At 42.1% G+C, this 21,653-nt stretch overlaps 1 protein-coding gene across 4 annotated transcripts in view; it reads left to right on the top strand.

Moving 5' to 3' along the window:
• The first annotated feature begins 260 nt into the window (after nucleotides 1-260).
• Nucleotides 261-21,653, top strand: part of IL1R1 (interleukin 1 receptor type 1) — a 30,079-nt gene continuing 8,686 nt past the window's right edge. The window contains exons 1-8 of one of the 4 annotated variants that reach the window (XM_068138199.1): nucleotides 261-328; nucleotides 4,550-4,729; nucleotides 7,288-7,429; nucleotides 9,454-9,688; nucleotides 11,148-11,337; nucleotides 12,369-12,543; nucleotides 13,694-13,759; nucleotides 17,518-17,638. In XM_068138199.1, coding sequence (XP_067994300.1) covers nucleotides 7,369-7,429; nucleotides 9,454-9,688; nucleotides 11,148-11,337; nucleotides 12,369-12,543; nucleotides 13,694-13,759; nucleotides 17,518-17,638 — 848 coding nt within the window. In that variant the 5' untranslated portion in view covers nucleotides 261-328; nucleotides 4,550-4,729; nucleotides 7,288-7,368. Of the gene's footprint in view, nucleotides 353-611; nucleotides 882-4,549; nucleotides 4,730-7,287; nucleotides 7,430-9,453; nucleotides 9,689-11,147; nucleotides 11,338-12,368; nucleotides 12,544-13,693; nucleotides 13,760-17,517; nucleotides 17,639-21,653 lie in introns of those variants that run through there. The other 3 variants (XM_068138217.1, XM_068138188.1, XM_068138208.1) reach the window with 3 other exon arrangements.

Genomic DNA, 21,653 nt, shown 5'->3' with positions numbered 1-21,653 from the left:
AAAACAGGGTTAGCTCAAATTTCAGGGTGATGTCCCACAGGAGGCCATAGAGGATCTGAGGAGGTCACCCATAAGGGTCTGGTCCCCTGCGCCAGTGGAGCGTCGCCATTCAGCTGGCCCTGAACAACTCAACCCAGCCATCACCCAGAGCCACCCGGCAGCGGTCGGGTCCGTGGGCGGTGCAGGCGGTGGGCCGGGCTGCGGCCGGTGCTGCCGGGAGGGGCGAGGCGCCGGCCGCGGTTCGCCGTGCGAGGCGGGGCTTGCTGCTCGCCCGCCCGCTATGTGGCGTGGGACGGGGAGGCCCGCGAGGCGCGGGGAGCGGACGGAGGTGAGGAAGAGAGGCAGGCGGGAGGTACATGGCCAGCCACCTTGCTCTCTCCTGGGGCTCGACTCGACTTCTAGCGTGACGGGGAGGGCAGCGGCATGTTCGGCAGCGGTGGGGGCTGGGGGTGTAGCTGGGCTTTTCCTGTGTCACTCGTGGCTCCTTTGGGTCCTGTGTAAGGCAGCGGAGGCAGGGGGCAAGTGACAGGAGGTTCATGTCGTCGTCGCTCTCTCCCCGCCCCTCCCCCGCGCCGCCAGGGCTCGGCTTTCCTACGCCGGTCGGGAGTGGATGGGTTGCGGTGGAGGTGAGGATCGGCTCCTCCACAGGTAGACTGCAGTGCTGATAGTTTCTAAAAATGCAACTCCAGCCCCTCGTTTTCTGTTAAGACGTGCTTTGAGGCCATTTTTTTTCGGTGCGCGGTAGGTTTTCAGAGTCTTGCAACCTCTGCGTGTGGCTGCTGCTTTTCCAGCTTCTATGGCATCAAACAAATTCCTCGGAAGTAGTTTTCGTATTTTGCGGTTGTGACTGCTTCCTCGTATGCTGCGATGCGCAAACCTAGGTAAGAAGTATAGTATAAAAAGGAAGGCTTGGAGTGCTTGGACGCTTGTACATTTTTTAAAGTACTTGTAACAGGAAGCTGGATAAAGCTTGGCATAATTCTTCTTGACCTAGTAAAACGCTACAGAAGCTATTTATTGCATAATCGTGATCACACATGAGCTCATTTTTAACTGCTTGTATGAAGACAAGAGCAAGGATTTAGGAAAAGATGTCTGCAGAAATATCACCAGTATTAAATATAGCGGGCAGCTGTTCTGACAGTCTCCGACCTGTGCTGATCGCACCCGAGATAGTGGTTGGTAGTACCCTGCGGAGCCACACCTTGGTAGAGTGAGCTGTCCCATTAAAAGCTACTGAGCTGAATCGAGGTATCCAGCAGCAGCAGCTCTTAAGTTTGGAGAGTTTTCATCAGGGACTTGATGAAAATGATGGATGTGCTTTATTTTTCAGCGTGCTTGTTGAACATGCTCACCTTTCACAGAGATTACAAAACTGCAGGGCTGTGAAAGCTGGAGAAAATGATATAAAACCTCTTGCACAAAACTCGGTTTATAATGCAGAATCTGTCGTTCTGGTATTTAAAATGAATCCTTAAATGCGAAAAATCCATTATCATTTTTTTGGTAAACAATTGTCACTCCCTCCTCCCCCTCTTAAGTGATACATTTTGTAATACTTTGCATTACTGTGTTTTTGATACCTACAGTTCTATTTGTATGAACCTTTCTGTTCTTTTTAAATGGCTCTTAACTGCATTTTTCAAAATACTAGTGGAAAAGTGGTAACTTACTCTAGACGTAAGAAATATTCTACACTAAAGTATGCATTACTTTATATTAACAGGTATCATGATTTGATATGATATAGAAAAGTCTTCCAAGAGCTGACTGTGAAATGAGCTCCCTCCATTTGATGCTGAAAGGAGGTCCTCTTTTCCCTTCATTTGAGTACTGATGAGATCACTCCTTTTGAGATGGTTTTGGCATGAGGTGGAAGTAGGTGGATAGGTAGTTTTTCACTACACTAGAATAAACCAGTGATGGCCAGTTACTTTTTTCTTTCCTCTTCTGTGTTTTGCTGAAAAGTTGGCAGTACCTGCAACAATGCTTAATTTGGATTTAGAACAGTTAAACTCTAGTTCAACTTTGCAACAAAGTATTATCTTACAAAGATTTAACTATTGCAGGCTTCTTAATGAATGTTATTATTTGTTTTCTGTGACTTCATTTTGATTCAGCTTCAACAGAATGTTTTAGAGAATGGGTTTTCCTTAAAAATACTTTTCTGCAGTCCTGCAGCTCACAGACTTGTCTGGAAAGGTGGCATTTAAGGGCTAAAATGTGTGGTCATCACTTCAGTGTCAGAATACCACAGTGGATAACCAGATCTACTTTTAGAGGGTGCTTGTGTAGAGTTTTGTGTGACTCAGTGTTCCTGCATGCCCTTGTAAAATGATCACCTCCAATTTGTTTATACATTGAGCATGTTAGGCAGGAAACTTGGGAGTTCAGGAAAGTGTAGACTGGAAACAGGATATAGACTTTTAGAGATTTTTGTCTTGCTTTGCTGTTGTGGTTTAACTGTGGTAGGCAACAGCTTACACCTGTTGACAACTTACTCTTGTTCACAGGAGTAAGCACAATGAGGAACAATGTGAGCAATATGAATTGTGGTAGGTTGAATCTTGTCCTGGTTCTACTATGGAACAAATGTCCATATATGCTTTGGTTCTCCACTGCCTATCCCCCTATTTCAATTAAATGGCATTAAACTTTTACTTAAAAAATTAATATGCTGCGAACACTACCAGGGAGGGGACATGTACAACCTGTCTGGGCAACCTATTCCAATGCCTCACCAGTAGAGAATCCTGGTATCTAATCTCTGTCTACTCTATCTATGCTAAACTCTTAGTTTTAAACCATTACCCCTTATCCCATTGCTGTACTCACTGATAAAGAGTCCTGAGCCATTTGTCCTGTGCTTTCCTTTAAAGTACTGAAAGGCCACTGTAAGATCTCCCTGAAGTCTTTTCTTCTGTAGACTGATGGATGCCACTTGTTAGTAGTCTCCTCTTGGTCGCTGAGCACTGACTCAACTCTGAGTCTGATTGTCCAGCCAATTCCTTGTCCATCAAATCAATCCATCAAATCCATGTCTCTGCAATTTAAAGACAAAGATGTCATGCAGGACAGAGTCTGCATAGAGAATGATAATTTTGAAACTGACTTAAATTAGCAGAGATCTGCTGATAAACAATTGAGGGGCTTGGATGCTTTCTATGCTGCTTGTCTTATTGTGTTGACCTTGCAGGGATCAGTTATGTCCGTGAATGAAAAATTTGAGACAGAAAATTTGGAGAGTACAATTACATGTTTTGCACAGCTTCCTCAGTGGACTTGACATTTCCTCTACATAAACAAGATTCTGAGCTTTTGTGATTTGATCCCAGGGGTATTTCATATTGCTGAGACTGAGATAGAGGGCAGTACAAAGCTGAAGGTGTTAGGTATGTAGACAAGCATTTGCTTTTTAAACAAAGGTTGCTGTTTCTCATTTGTGGATTTTGGGTAGCATTTCTCTGACTATTCTGCTTAAGGAAAAATGTAAAAATCTTGTGTGATCACTTGAAACCATACTGACCAGAACAGAAATGCTCCATATACTTTGAGGTATTGCAACAAAAGCTAGAGACTTCTGCCCTTCTTTCTAGAGTTTTTAAGCTTTGAAGGGGTGTGTGGGTGTGAATTTTGGAAGAATAGGATGTTTTAAAAGTTGAGCTTTAGCAGGAAGTATTGGAAAAGTATCAACCTTTGGTACTAGAGACCAGTTATGGTCTTTAGCTTTTCTAACCAGGTCTCCCGCTGCTTGGGTAGCTTCCTTATATGCCCCCTGTTCCAGCTGTTCTTTCTTCCACTCCTTGTACTGTTTACTTTTGTGTGCCAGCATGTCCAGGAGTTCCTTCCTCATCCAGGCAGGTCTCTTACCATTCTTTCCTGCTTTCCTCTTTGAGGGTATTCTTTGCTCCTGGGCACAGAGAAGGTGATCTTAAACACTGTCCAGCTGTCTTGGGCCCTTCTTCCCTCTGGGGCTTTGTCCCATGGCACTTTGGCCAGCAGATCCCTGAAGTGATCAAAGTCTGCATGCCGAAAGTCCAGGGCTGTAAGCTTGGGATACGTCCTCCTAGTTGCCCTGAGGATCTTAAATTCTATTGCTTCATTGGTCACTGCAGTCAAGGTTATCTCTGAGCCTCACATTGATCACCAGCTCTTCTCTATTGGTGAGAACAAGGTTCAGCATAGCACCTTTTCTTGTGGTTCCTCTACCATTTGGAGGAGGAAGTTGTCATCTATGCATTCCAGGAACATCTTGGAATGCTGGTACCTAGCTGTGTTGTCCCTCCAGTAGATGTCAGGGTGGTTGAAATCCCCCACAAGGACCAGGGCTTGTGAACATGAAGCCACTTCTTTGCCTGTGGAGGGCCTCATCTGCTTGGTTCTGCTGGTCAGGTGGCCTGTAGTAGACCCTTACAGTAACATCGCCTTCCCCTGTCTTGCCTTTAATTTAGGGTGTTTGTGGAAATTTTGGGTTTCTGTATGTATGCTACTGTTAAAGTCATATGGTTTGTTAAACCCCTTCTCCATTCCCCTTCTTCACTCTTTACAGGTAAACTGTAACTCCAAGAATGATGATCAGCTGATTGGAAACTTACAGGAAAAATAATGCACAAGGCGACTAAATAGACTATGATTTCCCTTTCTACTACCTCAACACTTCTGCATTTGAAATGTTTCAAAAGAAGGACCTAGCGTGATTTATTTGTTACTAAAGTGAACTACGTTGTATGTAAGTCAAGGCCACATGTTTTTTTTTGCTTTTTTTTGTTTGTCTTTTTTTTGGGGAATACTGTCTCTTTTTCCAGCCATTTCTAGCTGAGTGGAAGACAAATATTAACTAGACCCTGAGCAACGAGTGTTTTGCAATGGACTGGTATGTGGGAGACCAGATTGCTTTAGAGTAAGAAGAAGCAGTGTGCAAAGTAGTCTGGATTAGAAGAAAGGCCAGAGAACTAAGTGCAGACCTCAGGGGCTCTGATGACATCTTGCTGAGAAAGGGCAGGCACATCTGAGAGGGAAGAAGGAACTGTTTAAGATTTAGAGCTTTCTTGGAAGCCCCTTGCTGGCCACGAGGGTGGTGTCTGTCTGTTCAGTTGTGCCTTTGTTGGAGAATGCTGAAAAGAAGAACCAGGGGTGGGAAGTTGAATGATTTGGTTTATAGAATCATAGAATTTCAAGGAGTCTCTTTCATAGAATCAGTAATGTTGGAAAAGACCTCAAAGATCATCCAGTCCAACCTGTCACTCAGGACCTCATGACTACTAGATCATGGCTTCAAGTGCCGTGTCCAATCCCTTTTTGAACACCTCCAGGGACAGTGACTCCACCACCACCCTGGGCAGCACATTCCAATGGCTAACAACTCTCTCTGTGAAGAACTTTCTCCTCACCTCAAGCCTAAACTTCCCCTGGCACAGCTTGAGACTGTGTCTTCTTCTTCTGGTGCTGGTTGCCTGGGAGAAGAGACTAACACACACCTGGCTACAACCTCCCTTCAGGTAGTTGTAGACAGCAATAAGGTCTCCCCTGAGCCTCCTCTTCTCCAGGCTAAACAATCCCAGCTCCCTCAGCCTCTCCTCAAAGGGCTTGTGCTCGAGGCCTCTCACCAGCCTTGTTGCCCTTCTCTGGGCATGTTCAAGAGTCTCAATGTCCTTCTTAAACTGAGGGGTCCTAAACTGGACACAGGACTCAAGGTGTGGCCTAACCAGTGCTGAGTACAGAGGCAGAATGACTTCCCTGCTCCTGCTGGCCACGCTATTCCTGATGCAGGCCAGGATGCCATTGGCCTTCTTGGCCACCTGGGCACACTGCTGGCTCAGCTGGCTGTCAACCAGTACCCCCAGGTCCCTTTCTGTTTGGCTGCTCTCCAGCCACTCTGACCACAGCCTGTAGCGCTGCATGTGGTTGTTGTGGCCAAAGTGCAGCACCCAGCACTTGGACTTGTTTATGTCTGGCCACAGAAATTTCTGTTAGCTGTGGTTTCCATGTGTTAGACTTCAGACACCAATTTAAGTGTCAGATCACACTGAAGTTAGTGTGTCTAACAGTGGCACCTGGACAGGTTAGATTGATGGGCCAAGGCTAACTGTGTGAAATTAAATAAGGCCAAATGCCAGGTCCTTCACCTGAGTCACAACAACCTCAAGGTAATCTACAGACCTGGGGAGGTGTGGTTGGAAAGCTGCGACTCAGATAGGGACCTGGGGCTATTGGTTGACCATCAACTAAATACGAGTCAGCAGTGTGGTCTGGTGGGCCACGAAAGCCAATGGCATCCTGGCTTGTATTAGAAACAGGGTGGCCAGCAGGAACAAGAAGGTGATCATCTCTGTGTACTCAGCACTGGTGAGGCCACCCCTCGAGTTCTGTGTTCAGTTCTGGGCCCCTCACTACAGGAAGGACAGTGAGGTTCTGGAGTGTGTCCAGAGAAGGGTAATGAGGCTTGTGAAGGGCCTGGAGCACATGGCCTACGAGGAACATCTGAGGGAGCTGAGGTTGTTCAGTCTAGAGAAGAGGAAGCTGAGGGGAGACCTTATCTCTCTCTACAACTAGCTGAAGGGAGGTTGGAATGTGGAGGGGGCCATCCTCTTCTCCTTAGTGTCAAGTGACAGGACTAGAGGAAATGGTTTCATGCTGTGCCAGTGGAAGTTCAGGCCAGACGCTAGGAAATATTGCTTCACAGGGAGGGAATGGTCTCCCCAGTGCAGTGGTGGAGTTGCCATCCCTGGAAGTGTTTAAGCAGCATGTAGACCTGGCACTTAGGGACATGGTTTAGGATTGACCCTAAATTGGGTTGAAGGTTGGAGTGGGTGATCTTTGAGGTCTTTTCCAACTGGATGTTTCCTGTAATTCTGTCTTCCTGCAAAGAACTTCAAGTTCACCTGTGCTTAAAAGTGCTTGTACAAGAATGGTTCAAGGAACAAAACCTCATACATCTCTGTGATTGTGTCTCTTGTAAACATGTGGAAAGAGTAGTGGCTTAATCAAGCTTAGTTTCTGAATTCCACAGTATAGTTTAGATCATTGTATGCTAGCAAAATTTGTCTGTGCTGGGGTGATTTGGTTTGGGTTCTTTTAGCTTGACTTTGCTGGCAAAAGAAAACTTCACTTTGTGCAAGAGTTATTCCAAGCAAAATTTGGAAAAAAATCAGTAGAAAGTTGAAAACTGAGCAGTCTTCTGTGAAGGCAAACAGTTCATGTATCTGAATCTTCAAAGCCTGGGCCTTGACTTCCCCAGGATGACTAATACTTCTCCTGATTTTAGTTTGGTGTTTTGTTTTTTTTAAGGAGTAATGCAGGGTGCAGAGGACAGTGCAGCTTGAACGCTCTTGCCACACTAATGGAAAAATTTCTTCCCTGCAGCAAAAGATGACATCTACATTTTTGCTTATTGCTCATCTCATTCTATTGATACCTCTGTTCAGTACTGGTAAGTTAAATGCACTGCTGAAATTACTGTTTAAAACCCCCCCAAACCTACAAGAGAAAGTTGTATTTTGTAGAAAAGACTTACTGAGAGCAAATAGTAAATTTGGTGCTTGTCATTGCTTCAGCATAATAAATACCTCTTTTTGGATTGAAATTGCTCTAAGGATGGAATGGATAAATTGACATAACTATTGTGGTGGTTTAGGCTGGGTGCTGGCCCGGATCCCACTGCACAGACCACACCTGGGAGGTCCCAAGGGGTGGGCCCAGCCCAGGGGGTGGTCACAGGAAACCAGGTATTCCATTCCCATAAATGCCCTGCTCCCCTATAATAGATCAGCATGGGGTCTTCATTTCCTCTTTCACCCCCACTGCTGCCTAGGTAAAATGGCCTGAGCCACTGCCCTTGGGCCTACTCAGGCTCAAGGCTGGGTTGGGGGGGAGGAAAGAGCCCTGGGGGGTTCGGGTGTACCCCCAGTGGGGATGGGATGTTTCTGGGTATGTTTTGGGGTTTCTTTTGTCACTGTGTTTCTGGCTTTCTGTACACATTCACTGTTTTCTATTTAAGCTTTCCATCACTTTTGCAATCCATTTTGTCTGAGTCATTATTTCTGCCCGTGGTGGGGAAGGGGTCTGCCCCAACCCATTACAACTATGTTTAAATCTAGCCAAATACATTTAGGGTAACTGAGGCTTTGATTAACTTCTCTCTGATTCCTGTGATGAAAGCTGGAAGAGATTGGCTTCCTTGACTTAGTTAGCTATTGAATGCCATCTTTAAGATATGTGCTGTAGCTCTAGTCCACAAAGCAATAAGGCTCAATAATATTTTTAATAGTAGATCAAATTTTTCAGTAACATTTAAGATGACATAAATAATGATGCTTGTCTTGCTGCTCTTGACATAAGCAGTCTAGTACTAATATCTCTGCATTAGTTTAAGCTCCACAGGGACTTACTTGGAAATCTTTGAATAAGGTGATAGGAAGGTGGTGGGACTGCAAAGATTATTGGAGACTTTTTGACATGAAATACGTTAGCTTTGTATTTATACAGTGATTCATCGAGAATTGTAAAGTCAGTTCAGTCAGATGTTTTGCAGTTTCTAAGGAATTGTGTGTTGTGCACGTGCCCAAAAGTTAGGAAGCTTTTAAAGCAGCCATATGACCTGCTCTGTTTGTGCTGAACTGGAATTCTCCAAGTAGTTTTTGCTTGTAGTTTTGGATTCTTGATAAATTCTTGCAGTGTCTGTGCTTCTTTCTCTGTCATTTTTTTGGCTGATGTTTAAAAAACCTGCTTGCTAGGCTGCATGGTTGTATCTTGTTATGCAGACATAAAAGTTATGTTTATGCTTACCTTTGTTCGTAATTTAAAGGGCCTTTGGGCTAAAGATGACCAAAATTCCAATATAGTCAAGACATCTTAATTGAATAATGCTCCTCTCATAATACAAAGGAAACCTGGATGTGTTGGTTCACATCTCTCTTTGATGTGTTGAAGTCTTGATCTCATTCCATGCTGTTCTGTGCTTCAGGTCAAAAAACATTTTTCTCATAGTCATAATGGGCAGAGTACTGTGAGGAGCTCTGCAAAGTCATTGTTTGCACCATGCTTTTAGTAGATAGTATCCACATATCTCGTATTTCTGCAAAAGTGCTAGCATGCTCAAATAATGAGGATGCAACAGGTGAATTGTGAAGCTTGTGAACCTGGTGAATCCCATGAATCTTCTTATACCCTGGCTTGCACTGAGGCTGTTTGACATACATATGCTCGTCACTGGCTGCCTTAATAGAGGGAAGTTGTGACTTAAGCTTCGTAAAAGGTGTGGTTTAGATCCTCAGCCAGAAGGTGGTAAATAAGCAATATAGTTGCCTTGCAATGTTTTAATGGTGAATTGTTACAGATTTCATTTTCTAATACCGTGTAATTTGGAGTTAATACTAATACTTCTAAACCAAAAGTATACAGATTAAAGACACTGTTTCTTTTTCTTTCTCTGTCTTTTTTTTTTTTTGTGTGTAGGAGAAGGATGTGCTATTTGTGATTACTTTGTGCTTGTTGGAGAGCCTACAGCTATTAGTTGCCCAGTAATTACATTGCCAGCACTTCACTTTGATTACAAACTGACATGGTATAAAAATGGTAGTGCTACTCCAGTAACCACAGGGAGAAACTCCAGGATCCATCAGCGAGAGGGCTTGCTTTGGTTTATTCCTGCAGTGTTGGAAGATTCTGGACCTTATGAATGTGTTGTAAGGTAGGGGTGAGGGGAGGGATTCATGATTCATGGAACTGATTTTTTTGTTTAGATAGAGAGGTGAGATGAGTTAAAAGCACTGTTTTGATCATGCCTTTTGTTTCTGCAAACTGCCTTTTTTTTTTTTTTTTTTTTAATTTCCATGTGTGGAAAAATACACTGCTCCAGTGTTGATAATGAAGCTAACACTAGAAGTCAGAAGAGTTATAATAGTTTCAAAACTACTTAGTGAAAGAATTTAAATTATAGTCTTTCCTGCTATGTTTCTAGTTAGTCTAGCTGTCTGACATGTCCCTCTGGGCACCTCACATTCCTAGCTTGCATAGTGTCAGCAGGACAAAAAAACTTGATAAAGTTTAGTTATGTTAACTGTAGTCTACATTTTGTGCATCAGTCACCTAAACCTTAATTATAGAGCTTGTCAAGGTGCAGTACATAGAAATAGAAATAGAATAAACCAGGCTGGAAGAGACCTTCAAGATCATCACGTCCAACCTATCATCCAACACCACCTAATCAACTAACCCATGTAACCAAGCACCCTGTCAAGTCTCCTCCTGAACACCTCCAGTGATGGCAACTCCACCACCTCCCCGGGCAGTCCATTCCAATGGGCAATCACTCTCTCCGTGTAAAACTTCCTCCTGACCTCCAGCCTGAACTTCCCCTGGCACAGCCTGAGACTGTGTCCTCTTGTTCTGGTGGTGGCTGCCTGGGAGAAGAGACCAATCTCTGCCTGTTTACAACCCCCCTTCAGGTAGTTGTAGAGAGCAATAAGGTCAGAAGTTGAAAGGACTGTCAGACATGCAGTTCACTCTTCTGAAAACTTCTCCTTTAGCATAGTGTTCAGAAATTAAGAGTTGAGAAATGAATTAACAGAGAGTATTCCTTTACTTATGGGGCAGGCTTCTGTTTTCTGGTGTTTTCTCTGCAGAGCTACTGTACCACAGATTCTTGTGAGCTCTTGGTGTGAAGTAGTTTCACACCGATATTGAACCTTGATATTTATTAGTGAAAAGTTCTGTCTCTCTTCTGCTAAGAGTTACACTCTGCTCTCTTGATACACCTGTCTTCTCCTGTTCATTTGGCACTGAGAGTGCTCCAGTGCATATATATTTTGGGTTACTGTGTACTGCTGTGTGTTGGCAAACAGTGTTGAAAATGGCAAAGCTAGGTTAGCAGTGGGAGCTTCAGCTTGGAGAAATCCTGGCATTCCCTCTGGTGCTTCCAGAGAAGGTCCCACATCTGCTCGCAATACAAAATCAGAGCTTATTCCCATCTCTTGGTCTGAAAAAGGGAATGAGGAGCTGAAGGTAGTATTTAAGAGCTAGGGGGATGTAATAGGTGTGCTAGAGGCAAGGTGGGTGGAGATGCTGAAGTCCTCTGTAAACATTCTGACCTGCTAGAAGCAAAGAAACTTACTGTTAATGGCCTGACTTTTCTGCTGTTCTAATTACAGGAGCCTTAACCACTCTAACAAAAGAACAATAAATTTAACGGTTTTTAAGAATGACAATGGTTTGTGTTTTAATGGAAAAATGAAGTTTGAGCAAAGAGTGATGAGCACAAATACTGGAAAGATTATATGCCCTGATCTAGAACATTTTAAAGATGAAGATAATCATCAACCTGAAGTACACTGGTATAAGGTATTGTGCACATGTATTTCAGATATACAAGATACGAAACAATCCATTTAAAATGTGTTATGGTGCAGCTGTGAAAAGCAGCTTTTGGAAGGAAAGGTTTATCATCTTTACATTTTGAGTAAGGCACTTAACTTCTTATGCTCTTGGGGAGGTGTAAGGAAGGTGTCCACTTTTGGATTGCAGATTTTTTCCGAATAGAAACTGTGTTTTGGTTTGCTGGTTTGTGAAAATCTAGTTTATCCTTAGATTAGTTTATGTAGATAATAAATTTTAAAACTTGTATTTAAAAGCTTGTTTCCTTAAATATAAGGCTCTGCATGATGACTTCAGTTTTACTGAATATTAGGCTTATCCTATCTCTTGATCACAGTGTGGTATTCTTATGCCTATTTGCTCTGATTTTGCCAAAATACTCTGACTATGCACACCTAGAAAAGTGTATTTTGTCTGTGTTAAGGTAAAATTTTAAAGTAGTTCAGCTCTTAATTTTGATGCTGGTGTTAAAGTAGCTACATGGGCCTGTACGGGTAAACCTTGGTTCTGCACATACAGACCTGCTTTTGAGATAAAGAGATTCTGCACTGATTCTATGCTGAGGAAGAGAAGGAGGTTTTTCAGTGTGTTTGCATTGCCACAGCAATGGTAATACACGTAACAGTGTGAGGCACTGCTGCAGCAGCCTGGTCATTCCTGTGAATTGTTCTCCTAAACTCTGCTACATCTCTAACAACTACCATTACTCTTGAGTGAGATTATTGCCAAGCTATTCAATGAAGGCAGTGAACTAAGCCACAGCATTTGAAAACTTAATTGCATTGACTGCAGTGATTTTTAGAAAGTGCAATAGCAGCAAGATAACCATCAGGCTTCGTGTTAAGAGGGTAGTGATGCTTGGATAAGAACCCACATTGTGGCTTTTGAAAAAACTCCAAATATTTGGCACGTGTTTTAATAATCACTGATGTTCAGTAAGTTATTGAATTATCAGATGATTAGTTTCCTTAAATCACAGGTACTTCTGATATATTTAGGAGTGTAAGTCTGGATTTCTTGAAGACAGGAGGCTTCTTTTGGCTGAGGGTGAAAATGCTATCTTGATTCGCAATGTAACTGTGCAAGACAGAGGAAACTACACCTGTCGTATGGTGTACACATATATGGGACAACAATACAATGTTTCACGAACCATCAATCTGGAGGTTAAAGGTGAGTGCAGTGAGGTTATTCTCTTCCCTTGGCTCTGCTGTGGATGTTTGCATGCAGAGACTGTAAGCCATTTGGCATGTTACTTCTCAGTTCTGTGAAGAACATGGAGTTGCAAATTTTCTATAATTATTTTTTTCCCGGAATATACAATTAAAATACAGTAATGTATGTTGCTGCCCAGGAGCATTGCTTCTGAGGGAGAATGTCATGGGGAAGTGAGAAAAGTGGTTTTAGGAATGAGAATGAGAAGGAAGTGGCAGTTATTTGGGTTCGTGTGTGAACACGAACACACCGTTAAAGTAATTTTACTTTTCTATTCTTTTATTTTTTGAAAAAGAAGAATAAGTTTTGCTGAGGTCATCTCAGCAGCACACCTGCTTCTGTCCCTTTTAGTCAACTTGCTCACAAAGTTCCCTAGACTCTCAACTGATGGGAAAAGAGATGCAACAAGCTGTATGAACACCATAAAGTTAATAAATCTTCCTCTGGAGAGGATTGGTGTACTGTTGGCATTTGGTTGTGTTTTTCTGTACACTAGACTCAGAACTGGCTGTCTCACTGTCCCCATAGTGTCATTTGTTGATGATGACCTGACCAGTGCCATGAGAGTAGTTCTATCAGAAAAGCTGACTGGAGACTGGTTTTGTGGTGGTGGTGGGTTTGTTTGGGTTTTTTTTTTTTTTTAGATTAAAACAGAAATTATGAGTTTAGGTAGATGGATACAAGAACATTGGGTTGTTGACAAGTCTGTGCACTGCTTGTTTACTTTTTTACTTAAATGTATTCACCTGATCTAGGAGGTCATTAATAAAATCCCTCTTTCTCTTCCTTATCTATCTTTTTGACAAATCTAATCACAATTGTTGGTTTTGAGTTTTCTGGTCTTCTACTGCTTTCATTTTGACTGCCAGTAAACTTGAGAATTTTTTTAAGTGTTTGTAAGGTGAGCTAAAGACTTCTGTTAACTTGGAACCGACAATAGAATGATTTGGAGAGTGAATCCTAGGGGATTTTCTGTTGGGAGTTTGAAAATGGTAGTAAGTATGGCACTACAGTAGTACCCAACAATAAAACAAAAATATTGTAAAGTTGAAGTAAGTTGTGGAACCTTTCCTGCCTGAAGACTTTTTGTTTGTTTGTTTCTGTTTAGAACGACCACTACAGATAAGACCAGAGTTTATTTATCCGCAGAACAATACAATTGAAGTAGAACTTGGTAAGTAGTAACTAGCTAAGAAATCATTAACATTCAGTCAAGCAAATAAACTCCTGGTCTTTCTGAAACAGCATGTAAACAGTTCCACTGACATCAGCAGGGGATATAGGCACATAGGTCAAGGAGATCTGGAAGACAGATGATAGAACATAATTCCCACAAGTAATTTGCAGGTGAAATAATTCTTTGCCTAAGATTGGAGTCTCTTGACCAGCATTGTTGGGTGGGATGTTTTTTTTTTTTTTTTATTATTGGCATCCATTGTCTGGATCATTTTGAAGGATCTGTCTTGACATATCCTCAGTATCTTTGGAAATAAGGCTACGTATATGTAACATGTTAGTTACCAGCTTATCAGTTCAGTAGTTTGTCTTCTTCTTGTATATTTCCTGGATTTTATTCCTCATTTTAGGATGTTAAAAGGTTTCCAGTAGTGATCTTTTGTGAAGCAGTGAGCTGCTAGTTAGTGGATATCTCAGGTTTTGTTTATCTTAGAAAGTTCTTTAAAAAGAGATTCTGGATATAAGGAGGAACTTTTTCCCAGAGAGGACATCCAGGCAGTGCAGCAGGCTGCCCAGAGAAGTCATGTAGTTTCTGTCCTTGGATGTTTTGGAACTTGGCTGGTTAAAGCTCTGAGCAGCATGCTCTGACCTCAGAGCTGGCCCTGCTTTGATCTGTGAAGTCCCTTCCAACCTCAAGTATTCTGTGATTTTATTGGCCAAGAATATGGTATGCAGATCTTTTCCTAAGCAAACCTATACATGTTTAGATTGCATCATATATTGGACAGAGTTATGTAGTCCAGAAGAATGAGGTTTTGAACTGCTTGATCTATTGGACTGTAATTTTAATTTTTGTTTGGCTTGTTTTGCACTAAGTGAAACTGTTTAAGCAAAATGCTTGATTTAAAAGGGTATTAGCTGATTTTGGAGAAGTGTGATTAGCTGTTTACTAGAATTTCCTAGTACAGAATCTAAGCTGTTTTGTAATCTTTTGAGGAAGGATTGTTAGATCACTGGAGGAGCTCTGAGGAAAGGTTGTGTTAGAGCTCTGGCAGTGCGTGGGAGCTGAGACCCAGAGCATTGTGGATTTTTCTTACATATGTCACTCTGATGGTAGTCCCACATAAGCCAGCTACTTTTGCTCCTGCTTTTTCTGACATTCTGCTTACAGATACTATGTATATCGTGTGTTCTTTTCTCATGCTGATGTTTCATGTTTCTTTTCGCATCATGTGAACTATTTCTTCCGGCCCAAATTCTAACTTTAGGTGTATAGTACTAAACTGAAGTGACCAAACACTTGCAACACCGGTGGTTTTTGTGGTTTTTCTTGTTTCATTTGGGTTGGTTTTAGTTAGATTTTGACTACAATAATGAATGAGTTTTAATAGAAATTATGTTCTTCCAAAGTCTAGCAGGCTTTGTTTTAAACAGTGGGGATGCTGAGAATCTGATACAAACAGTACTACTTTATAGACTTACAGTTCTGAAGTCTTCAGATGGTTATTTAGTTCTGTTTGGAAATACTCTGAAATGGCTCAACAGCATCTTCTTTTCTGGTAATTCATTATAATGTCTGTCTTCATGACGATTACGTGCCTGAAAACCCTTATTTGTGCTCTTCAACTAATAAGGAAATTTGTTCATCGGATTAAACAGTAGTTTAACATTACATAACCCAAATCTTTATGTGTGAAAATTTTACTTTTCCTTTGTAACTGTGGGAAAAAAATGAAGCAAAATTATGGTGGGGCTTCCCTGTACTGTACCTACCACCCATTAAAATATCATGCAAGTCGCTTCCCTAGTTGTGACTGGTAATAAGTTGTGACTTCCCATTTAATTAAGAAATATTCTTACCAATGCAATTACTACTCAGAAGTCTTCTGTTGTGCACAGGACCTTAAAAGGCTCTTTGATTTATTGACGACATCCTTTAGGATTTTCTTAATCCTTCATAATACTTGCTAAGAAGATGGAGAATTGAGCATTTATTAGCCCAGGGGATACCTGTGCCTCTCAGCCTATGCAAAGATATGTTATGGGACCACTTGCTTCGACTCCTTATTTTAGAACAGCATTGGTCCGTATTTGTTATGACTCTGACTCTACATTAATTAAAAGTTGCTGATGTATTATTGGATGCCTCAGACCAGCTAAGATGAACAAACCTTGACTGCCTTACAGGCATTAGGAAGGGAGTCACACATGAGGGTAAAAGGAGACACAATGCCTCCACCTTCAAAGTGGGTTTATTGTGGCTACTGAACTACAAATGCTTCTCTACTATCGGGGTGCCCCTTAAAGGAAGGTGAGGAAGTTTTAGCATTGTTCTTGTCTGGTTGTTTGTTTGGGCTTTTTTGGGGGGGTTGTGGTGTTTTGGTGTGGTGGTTTGTTTTTTTCTTTTTTAAAAGCACTGCCATTCTAAAGTAGTATTCTCTGTCTGGCACCTTTAATGCCAGGTGATGCTGGGGAAAAAAAATACAGTCTTTGCTCCTACTAAATGCTTGACTGTAGGGCAGAACCTGGAAACACCTGCATGAATACAATTGCTTTTTGAATGAAAAATGGCAGGAGAAGGTTATGTAGAAGCTTAAAATTGTATGCCTTAATGTATGGAAATGGAGGGCATGGAACACTTGAGGGATTTTCTTCCTTTCAAAGAGCTGTGCAATGCATAAACAACATCTTTAGAAAAAAATCAGCATTGTGGTGGAAGGGCATGAGGGAAGAGACTTGGGAGTATCTGTGATTTCTGTATATACTACTCTTGTTGAAGTAACTGCTTTGCATGTGAGACAAAGGTTTATTCCATACTTGGTGGAAGCATCTAGATCTGCTGTGGTTCTAGGAAAACTAAACACTGAGATCTTTACATAGGTGAATTGAGAGCCCACCTTCTATCAAATCATAACTTCCATGCGTAAAATGCACAAGGAAAGGACTCCAGGAAAGCTGCTTACCTTCCTGTAAATGGAGCTCTCTGAGGTACATTGGCAATTAATATATTCTGCAACTTGTCTTGCTTTCTTAATACTGCTGAGGCATTCTGTAAGATCTGGACTCCTGGTGGCAAAGGAGCGGAGTGTCAGGTGAGCTTGCTCTGGGAGCAGTGTGAGAATATTCAGAAACCATCCCAGTGGACAGTATTGGCCAAAAGACTCTCATCTGGAGTTAAATATATGTATTTACTAAGAATGGGATTCAGCTTCAGGGTTTAGTTACCTACATGTGGGCATCTGCTTATCAGCAAGGGTCCTTAATTCATGCTGTTATCAGTGGGGACTCAGTTCAGTTGTCTACATGTGGATGTGCTGTTTTGGCTGGTCTGGCTACTCAGGCAGTGCAGGTGTCTTGGAGATCTGAAGCTCCAATCTGCCAATTCCTTCAGATGATTTGGATGCTGGAGAACATCTCAGATGTCATATGTACACGAGTACATGCAACTGATTTGAGCCTTAGAGATCTGTCAGTGGAATCTGGACAACCAGACAGTTGATAAGGTCCAGATGTCTGCTTTAAAGTGAACTGAGATATCTCATTACATGTAGACATAAAATTTAGACATCTACTTTAGGGTAGAATTTATATCCAGATCAGAGACATCCAAATGTGGATAATGATTGGATGAGTTTTAAGGACTCTTCTTTTCATAAGGTAGGTGGGTTTTTTGATATCCCAGGTCATCCCCAATCACCTGATCCTTCTTCTATTACAAGGCCCTGAATTCCTGTATTTACTTGTGTTTTTTTGTAGGTTCTCATGTGGTTATGGAATGTAATATATCAAGTGGCATAAATGGCTTGATTCCATTCTGGCAAGTTAATGATGAGGACGTTGATTATTTTGATAGCACCTATAGGGAACAGTTCTATGAGTAAGTATCCTCTTATACAAAATTGTAAATGCATTTGTAGGTGAAGTAATCTGCAGTAATTTGCAGTGAATCCACTATGCAGCTGACTACTAGTCAACTTCTGATTAGAAGTCTGTATCAAGTACATTATATTCTTATTGCTTGGTTTAAACAAAACAACCCCCAAATATTTTATTATAAATACATCTGTTTCTGATACAATTGCAATGATACAGTCATATGTAGGTTTCTTTATGGTATTGTGAAACATAGTGTTGTAAGGTTTATTAATGTGTTTGCTCTTATGCAAACCTTTTTGTGAATAAATTAAAGTCATCCTTTTAATGTGTGAAGGGTAGATTGTTCCAAAGCAAAAAATCCCCCAGCTTATTTGTGAGGTTGGTCCTTTCCAAGGTACAGACACAGCTGATAATCCTTAAGAGCTCAAAGCAGAAGGGTTTACTTATGTTCAGAAAAATCAAACACAAAGATTATAAAACCAGAAATACTTTAGAGAGAGCAGGACTTTGTTGCTCAGTGACTGGTCTGTGCTCTAACAGAGTGTGGATGTACTGTTTGCTTTCTCATTGCTTCATTCACTGCTGTTAAATATGACCCTTAAAATATAGTGCAAATGAAAAAGAACAATCTCAGGTGATCAGTTCATACTTATACAGGAGCATTGCTATCACCACCACGAGCCATCGTCAGTGCAATGCCTGGCTAGAGAGTTAGGTTGCAGACTGCAGAATTTTAGTTCTACTTTGTCCTTATCTTGCTTTAGAGGAAATGATTAATTTTAGATCTGCATACTTGGGTGTTAGCCTATAAATATTGGGGCCCCAGCTTTTGATCTCCAAAGCACAAGTAAGTCTTTTATTCTTTGAGGCATGAAGTTTCTCAGCTTCCCCAGTTAAGACAGAAGTGCATTTCTGTGTAGCTGTGTTTAAAGTTAAAATAACTGCAGCTTCTTCTGAAACTAACATGGTGCTGCTATTAAACACATTTTTATGAAAAGCATTTAATAGACTTATCATAAAGCAATTCTCTGTTAAGATTTTTGGCTGTTTGGAAGTAATTGTCTATTTCTAATTGCTATCTTGCCTGATAATTTTCCTATGCCAGAGATGGAAATGTGCAAAATATAACCTGTGCAAGTTCTAATTAGGATTAATAGTTCAAACCAAGTTATTCAGTATCAGAAAAAATTATCTAATGTATCTAATTACAATAATAATGTTTTATCTCAAAAAATTAGTAGCAATTTCTCAGCAATTAAGTATGTGGATCATTTGCTAGTAGCAAAGTGCACTGTAGGCACAGCCAGGATTATGGACTTGAGGTCTTACACCTATGGGGCAATTCTTCTGCTGGAGGGAAAGCTAAAACTGCCTTGAACAAATCTGAACATGATGAGGTTTGTATTGGCATCCCATGAAAGATGTTGCTGGCAATTATATATATATATAATAGAAACTCATTCTTTGGGATGTTCTGCAAAATGAGTTTTCTTCCTTGAGTATATAAGATGATGTCACTGATACATAGATTCATATAGAGTAGGATACCAGTTTGTTGGTACCTTCCTACTGCTGCCCCTCCCACCTTATACTTGTACATCTACCTTAAAGCAGGATGGTATTTAGCAGGAGAACACATTATATCCCAAATTTTCTTCTGGCAATACATACCAGGCATAAAGGCAATATCACCATGTTTGTTGTCATTTGACACCAGGGTCACCCAGCTTTTGTGAATGTTTGTTGTTATTTCCCAAGTTGGTTGCCTCTACTGACTGTGGACAATACAGGCTTGGGGAGTCTGTTAGTGTGCTTGGTACGGGCTCTGCGTCATCACCAGTATAAAGAATCCTAGAAAGTGTTTTTCTCTTGACACTTATATTTCTATTCAGAGGATTGTTGTCAGTGGCACAGAGTCAACCTGGAGGTCTATGATGTTCCCCAGGGATAAGTACTGGGTCCAGTTTTGTTCAATCTTTATCAATGACCTGGATGAGGGGATTGAGAGTACCCTCAGCAAGTTCACTGATGTTACAAAACTGGTGGGAGGGTGGCTGACACTCTGTCAGGCCGTGCTGCCATCCAGTGAGATCTGGATGCGGGCAAACCTCATGAAGTTCAGTAAGGACAAGTGCAGAGTCCTGCATCTGGGGAGGAATAAGAACATGCACCAGTAGAGGTTAGGGGCTGTCCTGCTGGAAAGCAGCTCCACGGAGAAAGACCTTGGAGTGTTGGTGGACAGCAAGTTCTCCATGGAACAACAATGTGCCCTTGTGGCCAAGGGAGACAATAGTATCCTGGGGTGCATCAAGAAAAGTGTGTCCAGCAGGTCTAGGGAGGTTCTTCTACCCCTCTACTCTGTCCTGGTATGGTCCCGGTCTTGAACTAGGCTCCCCAGGTCAAAAACCACAGAGAACTGCTGGAGAGAATCCAGTGGAGAGCCATGAGGATGATTAGGGGACTTGAGCATCTCCCCTATGAGTAGAGACTGTGATCCCTTGGGCTGTTTCATCTTGAGAAGAGAAGACTGGGAGGGGATCTCATCAATGTGTATAAATATCTGAGGGGAGTTGTAGTGGTTTAAGCCTTAACTGGAGTTAAAGCTACCAAAAAATAATCTGGAGTTGGTTTGGAAGTAGGAGAAGTAAATTTTTTAAACAAAATGTATCTATAGCAATAACAGGGAGGGTTTACAAGGGTAAGGAATAAGGATGAATAGGAAAATATACAAAACCAAATTTGGATGGCCTTGTAGCTCTCTCGATGTATGTGGATTTCAGTCCTTCAGAGAACCGTGGATGTGGCAGGGAGAAGATCAGACCAGACCATGTGGAATAACCAGGAGGCCAACAGCACATGTGGGGCCTTTCAAACAGGCGAGGCAGGAGCAAAGAAAAGATGGCTACCATGCCCCACCCCTTTATAGTCTTGCTGGACAGGAAGAGGGAGAGGAACAGACCAACTCAGACCCAGGGGACCCCTCTTCCTGGGAGGAGGAAGTCAAGTCCACCTGGATCAGGTTTCTTTTGTCCCCTGGGGGAAGCAGGACTCTAGCAAACCTCTCCTGCCCCCCCACCCCCCTCCCTGGATTGTTGTAACCCAGTACAGGTGCAACCTTATTGTGGCCTTCTGGTATCTGAAGGGGGCCTACAGGAAGGCTGGGGAGGGACTTCTTGGGATATCAGGTAGTAATAGAACTAGGGGGAATGGAATGAAGCTGGAGGTGGGGAGGTTCAGGCTGGACGTGAGGAAGAAGTTCGTCATCATGAGAGTGGTGAAGCCCTGGAATGGGTTGTCCAGGGAGGTGGTTCAGGCCCCATCCCTGGAAGTGTTTAAGCCCAGGCTGGATGAGGCTCTGGCCAGCCTGATCTAGTGTGAGGTGTCCCTGCCCATGGCAGGGGGGGTGGAACTAGATGATCCTTGTGGTCCCTTCCAACCCTGACTGATTCTATGATTCTATTTCAAGTGGAGGGGGCCAAACTCTTTTTGGTGGTGCACAGTAATAGGACAAGAAACAAGAGGTTCAAACTTGAACATAGAAGATTTCATCTCAACATGAGGAGAAACTTATTTACAGTGAGGGTGATGGAGCACTGGATCAGGCTGCCCAGGGAGGTTGTGGAGTCTCCTTCTCTGGAGGCTTTCAAAACCCACCTGGATGCATTTCTGTGCAAACTACCTTAAGTGATTCTGCTTTGGCAGAGGGGTTGAACTCGATCTCTTGAGGTGCCTTCCAACCTCTAATGTACTGTGATACTAGTTATTACTGGTTTCAATAGTCTTTCATTCACAAAATAATTTAGCTTGTAAAGGTCCTATTGAGATTGTTTAGTTCAAATTCCCTGCTAAAGCACAGTCAAAGCAGGTTGCTGAGAGCTGTGTCCATCTGGGTTTTCAATATCAGCAGAGGTGGAGACTTCATAACTTCTCTGGCCAACCTGTTGCAGTGTTTGACCACTGTGACAGTAAAAAAAGTGTCCAGATGGAATTTCAGATGGGGAAGTGTTTCAATTTGT

Source organism: Melanerpes formicivorus, unplaced genomic scaffold (genome assembly GCF_026170545.1).
Source record: "Melanerpes formicivorus ecotype bairdi unplaced genomic scaffold, bMelFor1.0.p_v2 SCAF_1, whole genome shotgun sequence".
NCBI classification, from domain to species: Eukaryota; Metazoa; Chordata; class Aves; order Piciformes; family Picidae; genus Melanerpes; species Melanerpes formicivorus.
This window is presented reverse-complemented; position numbering and strand designations above follow the sequence as displayed.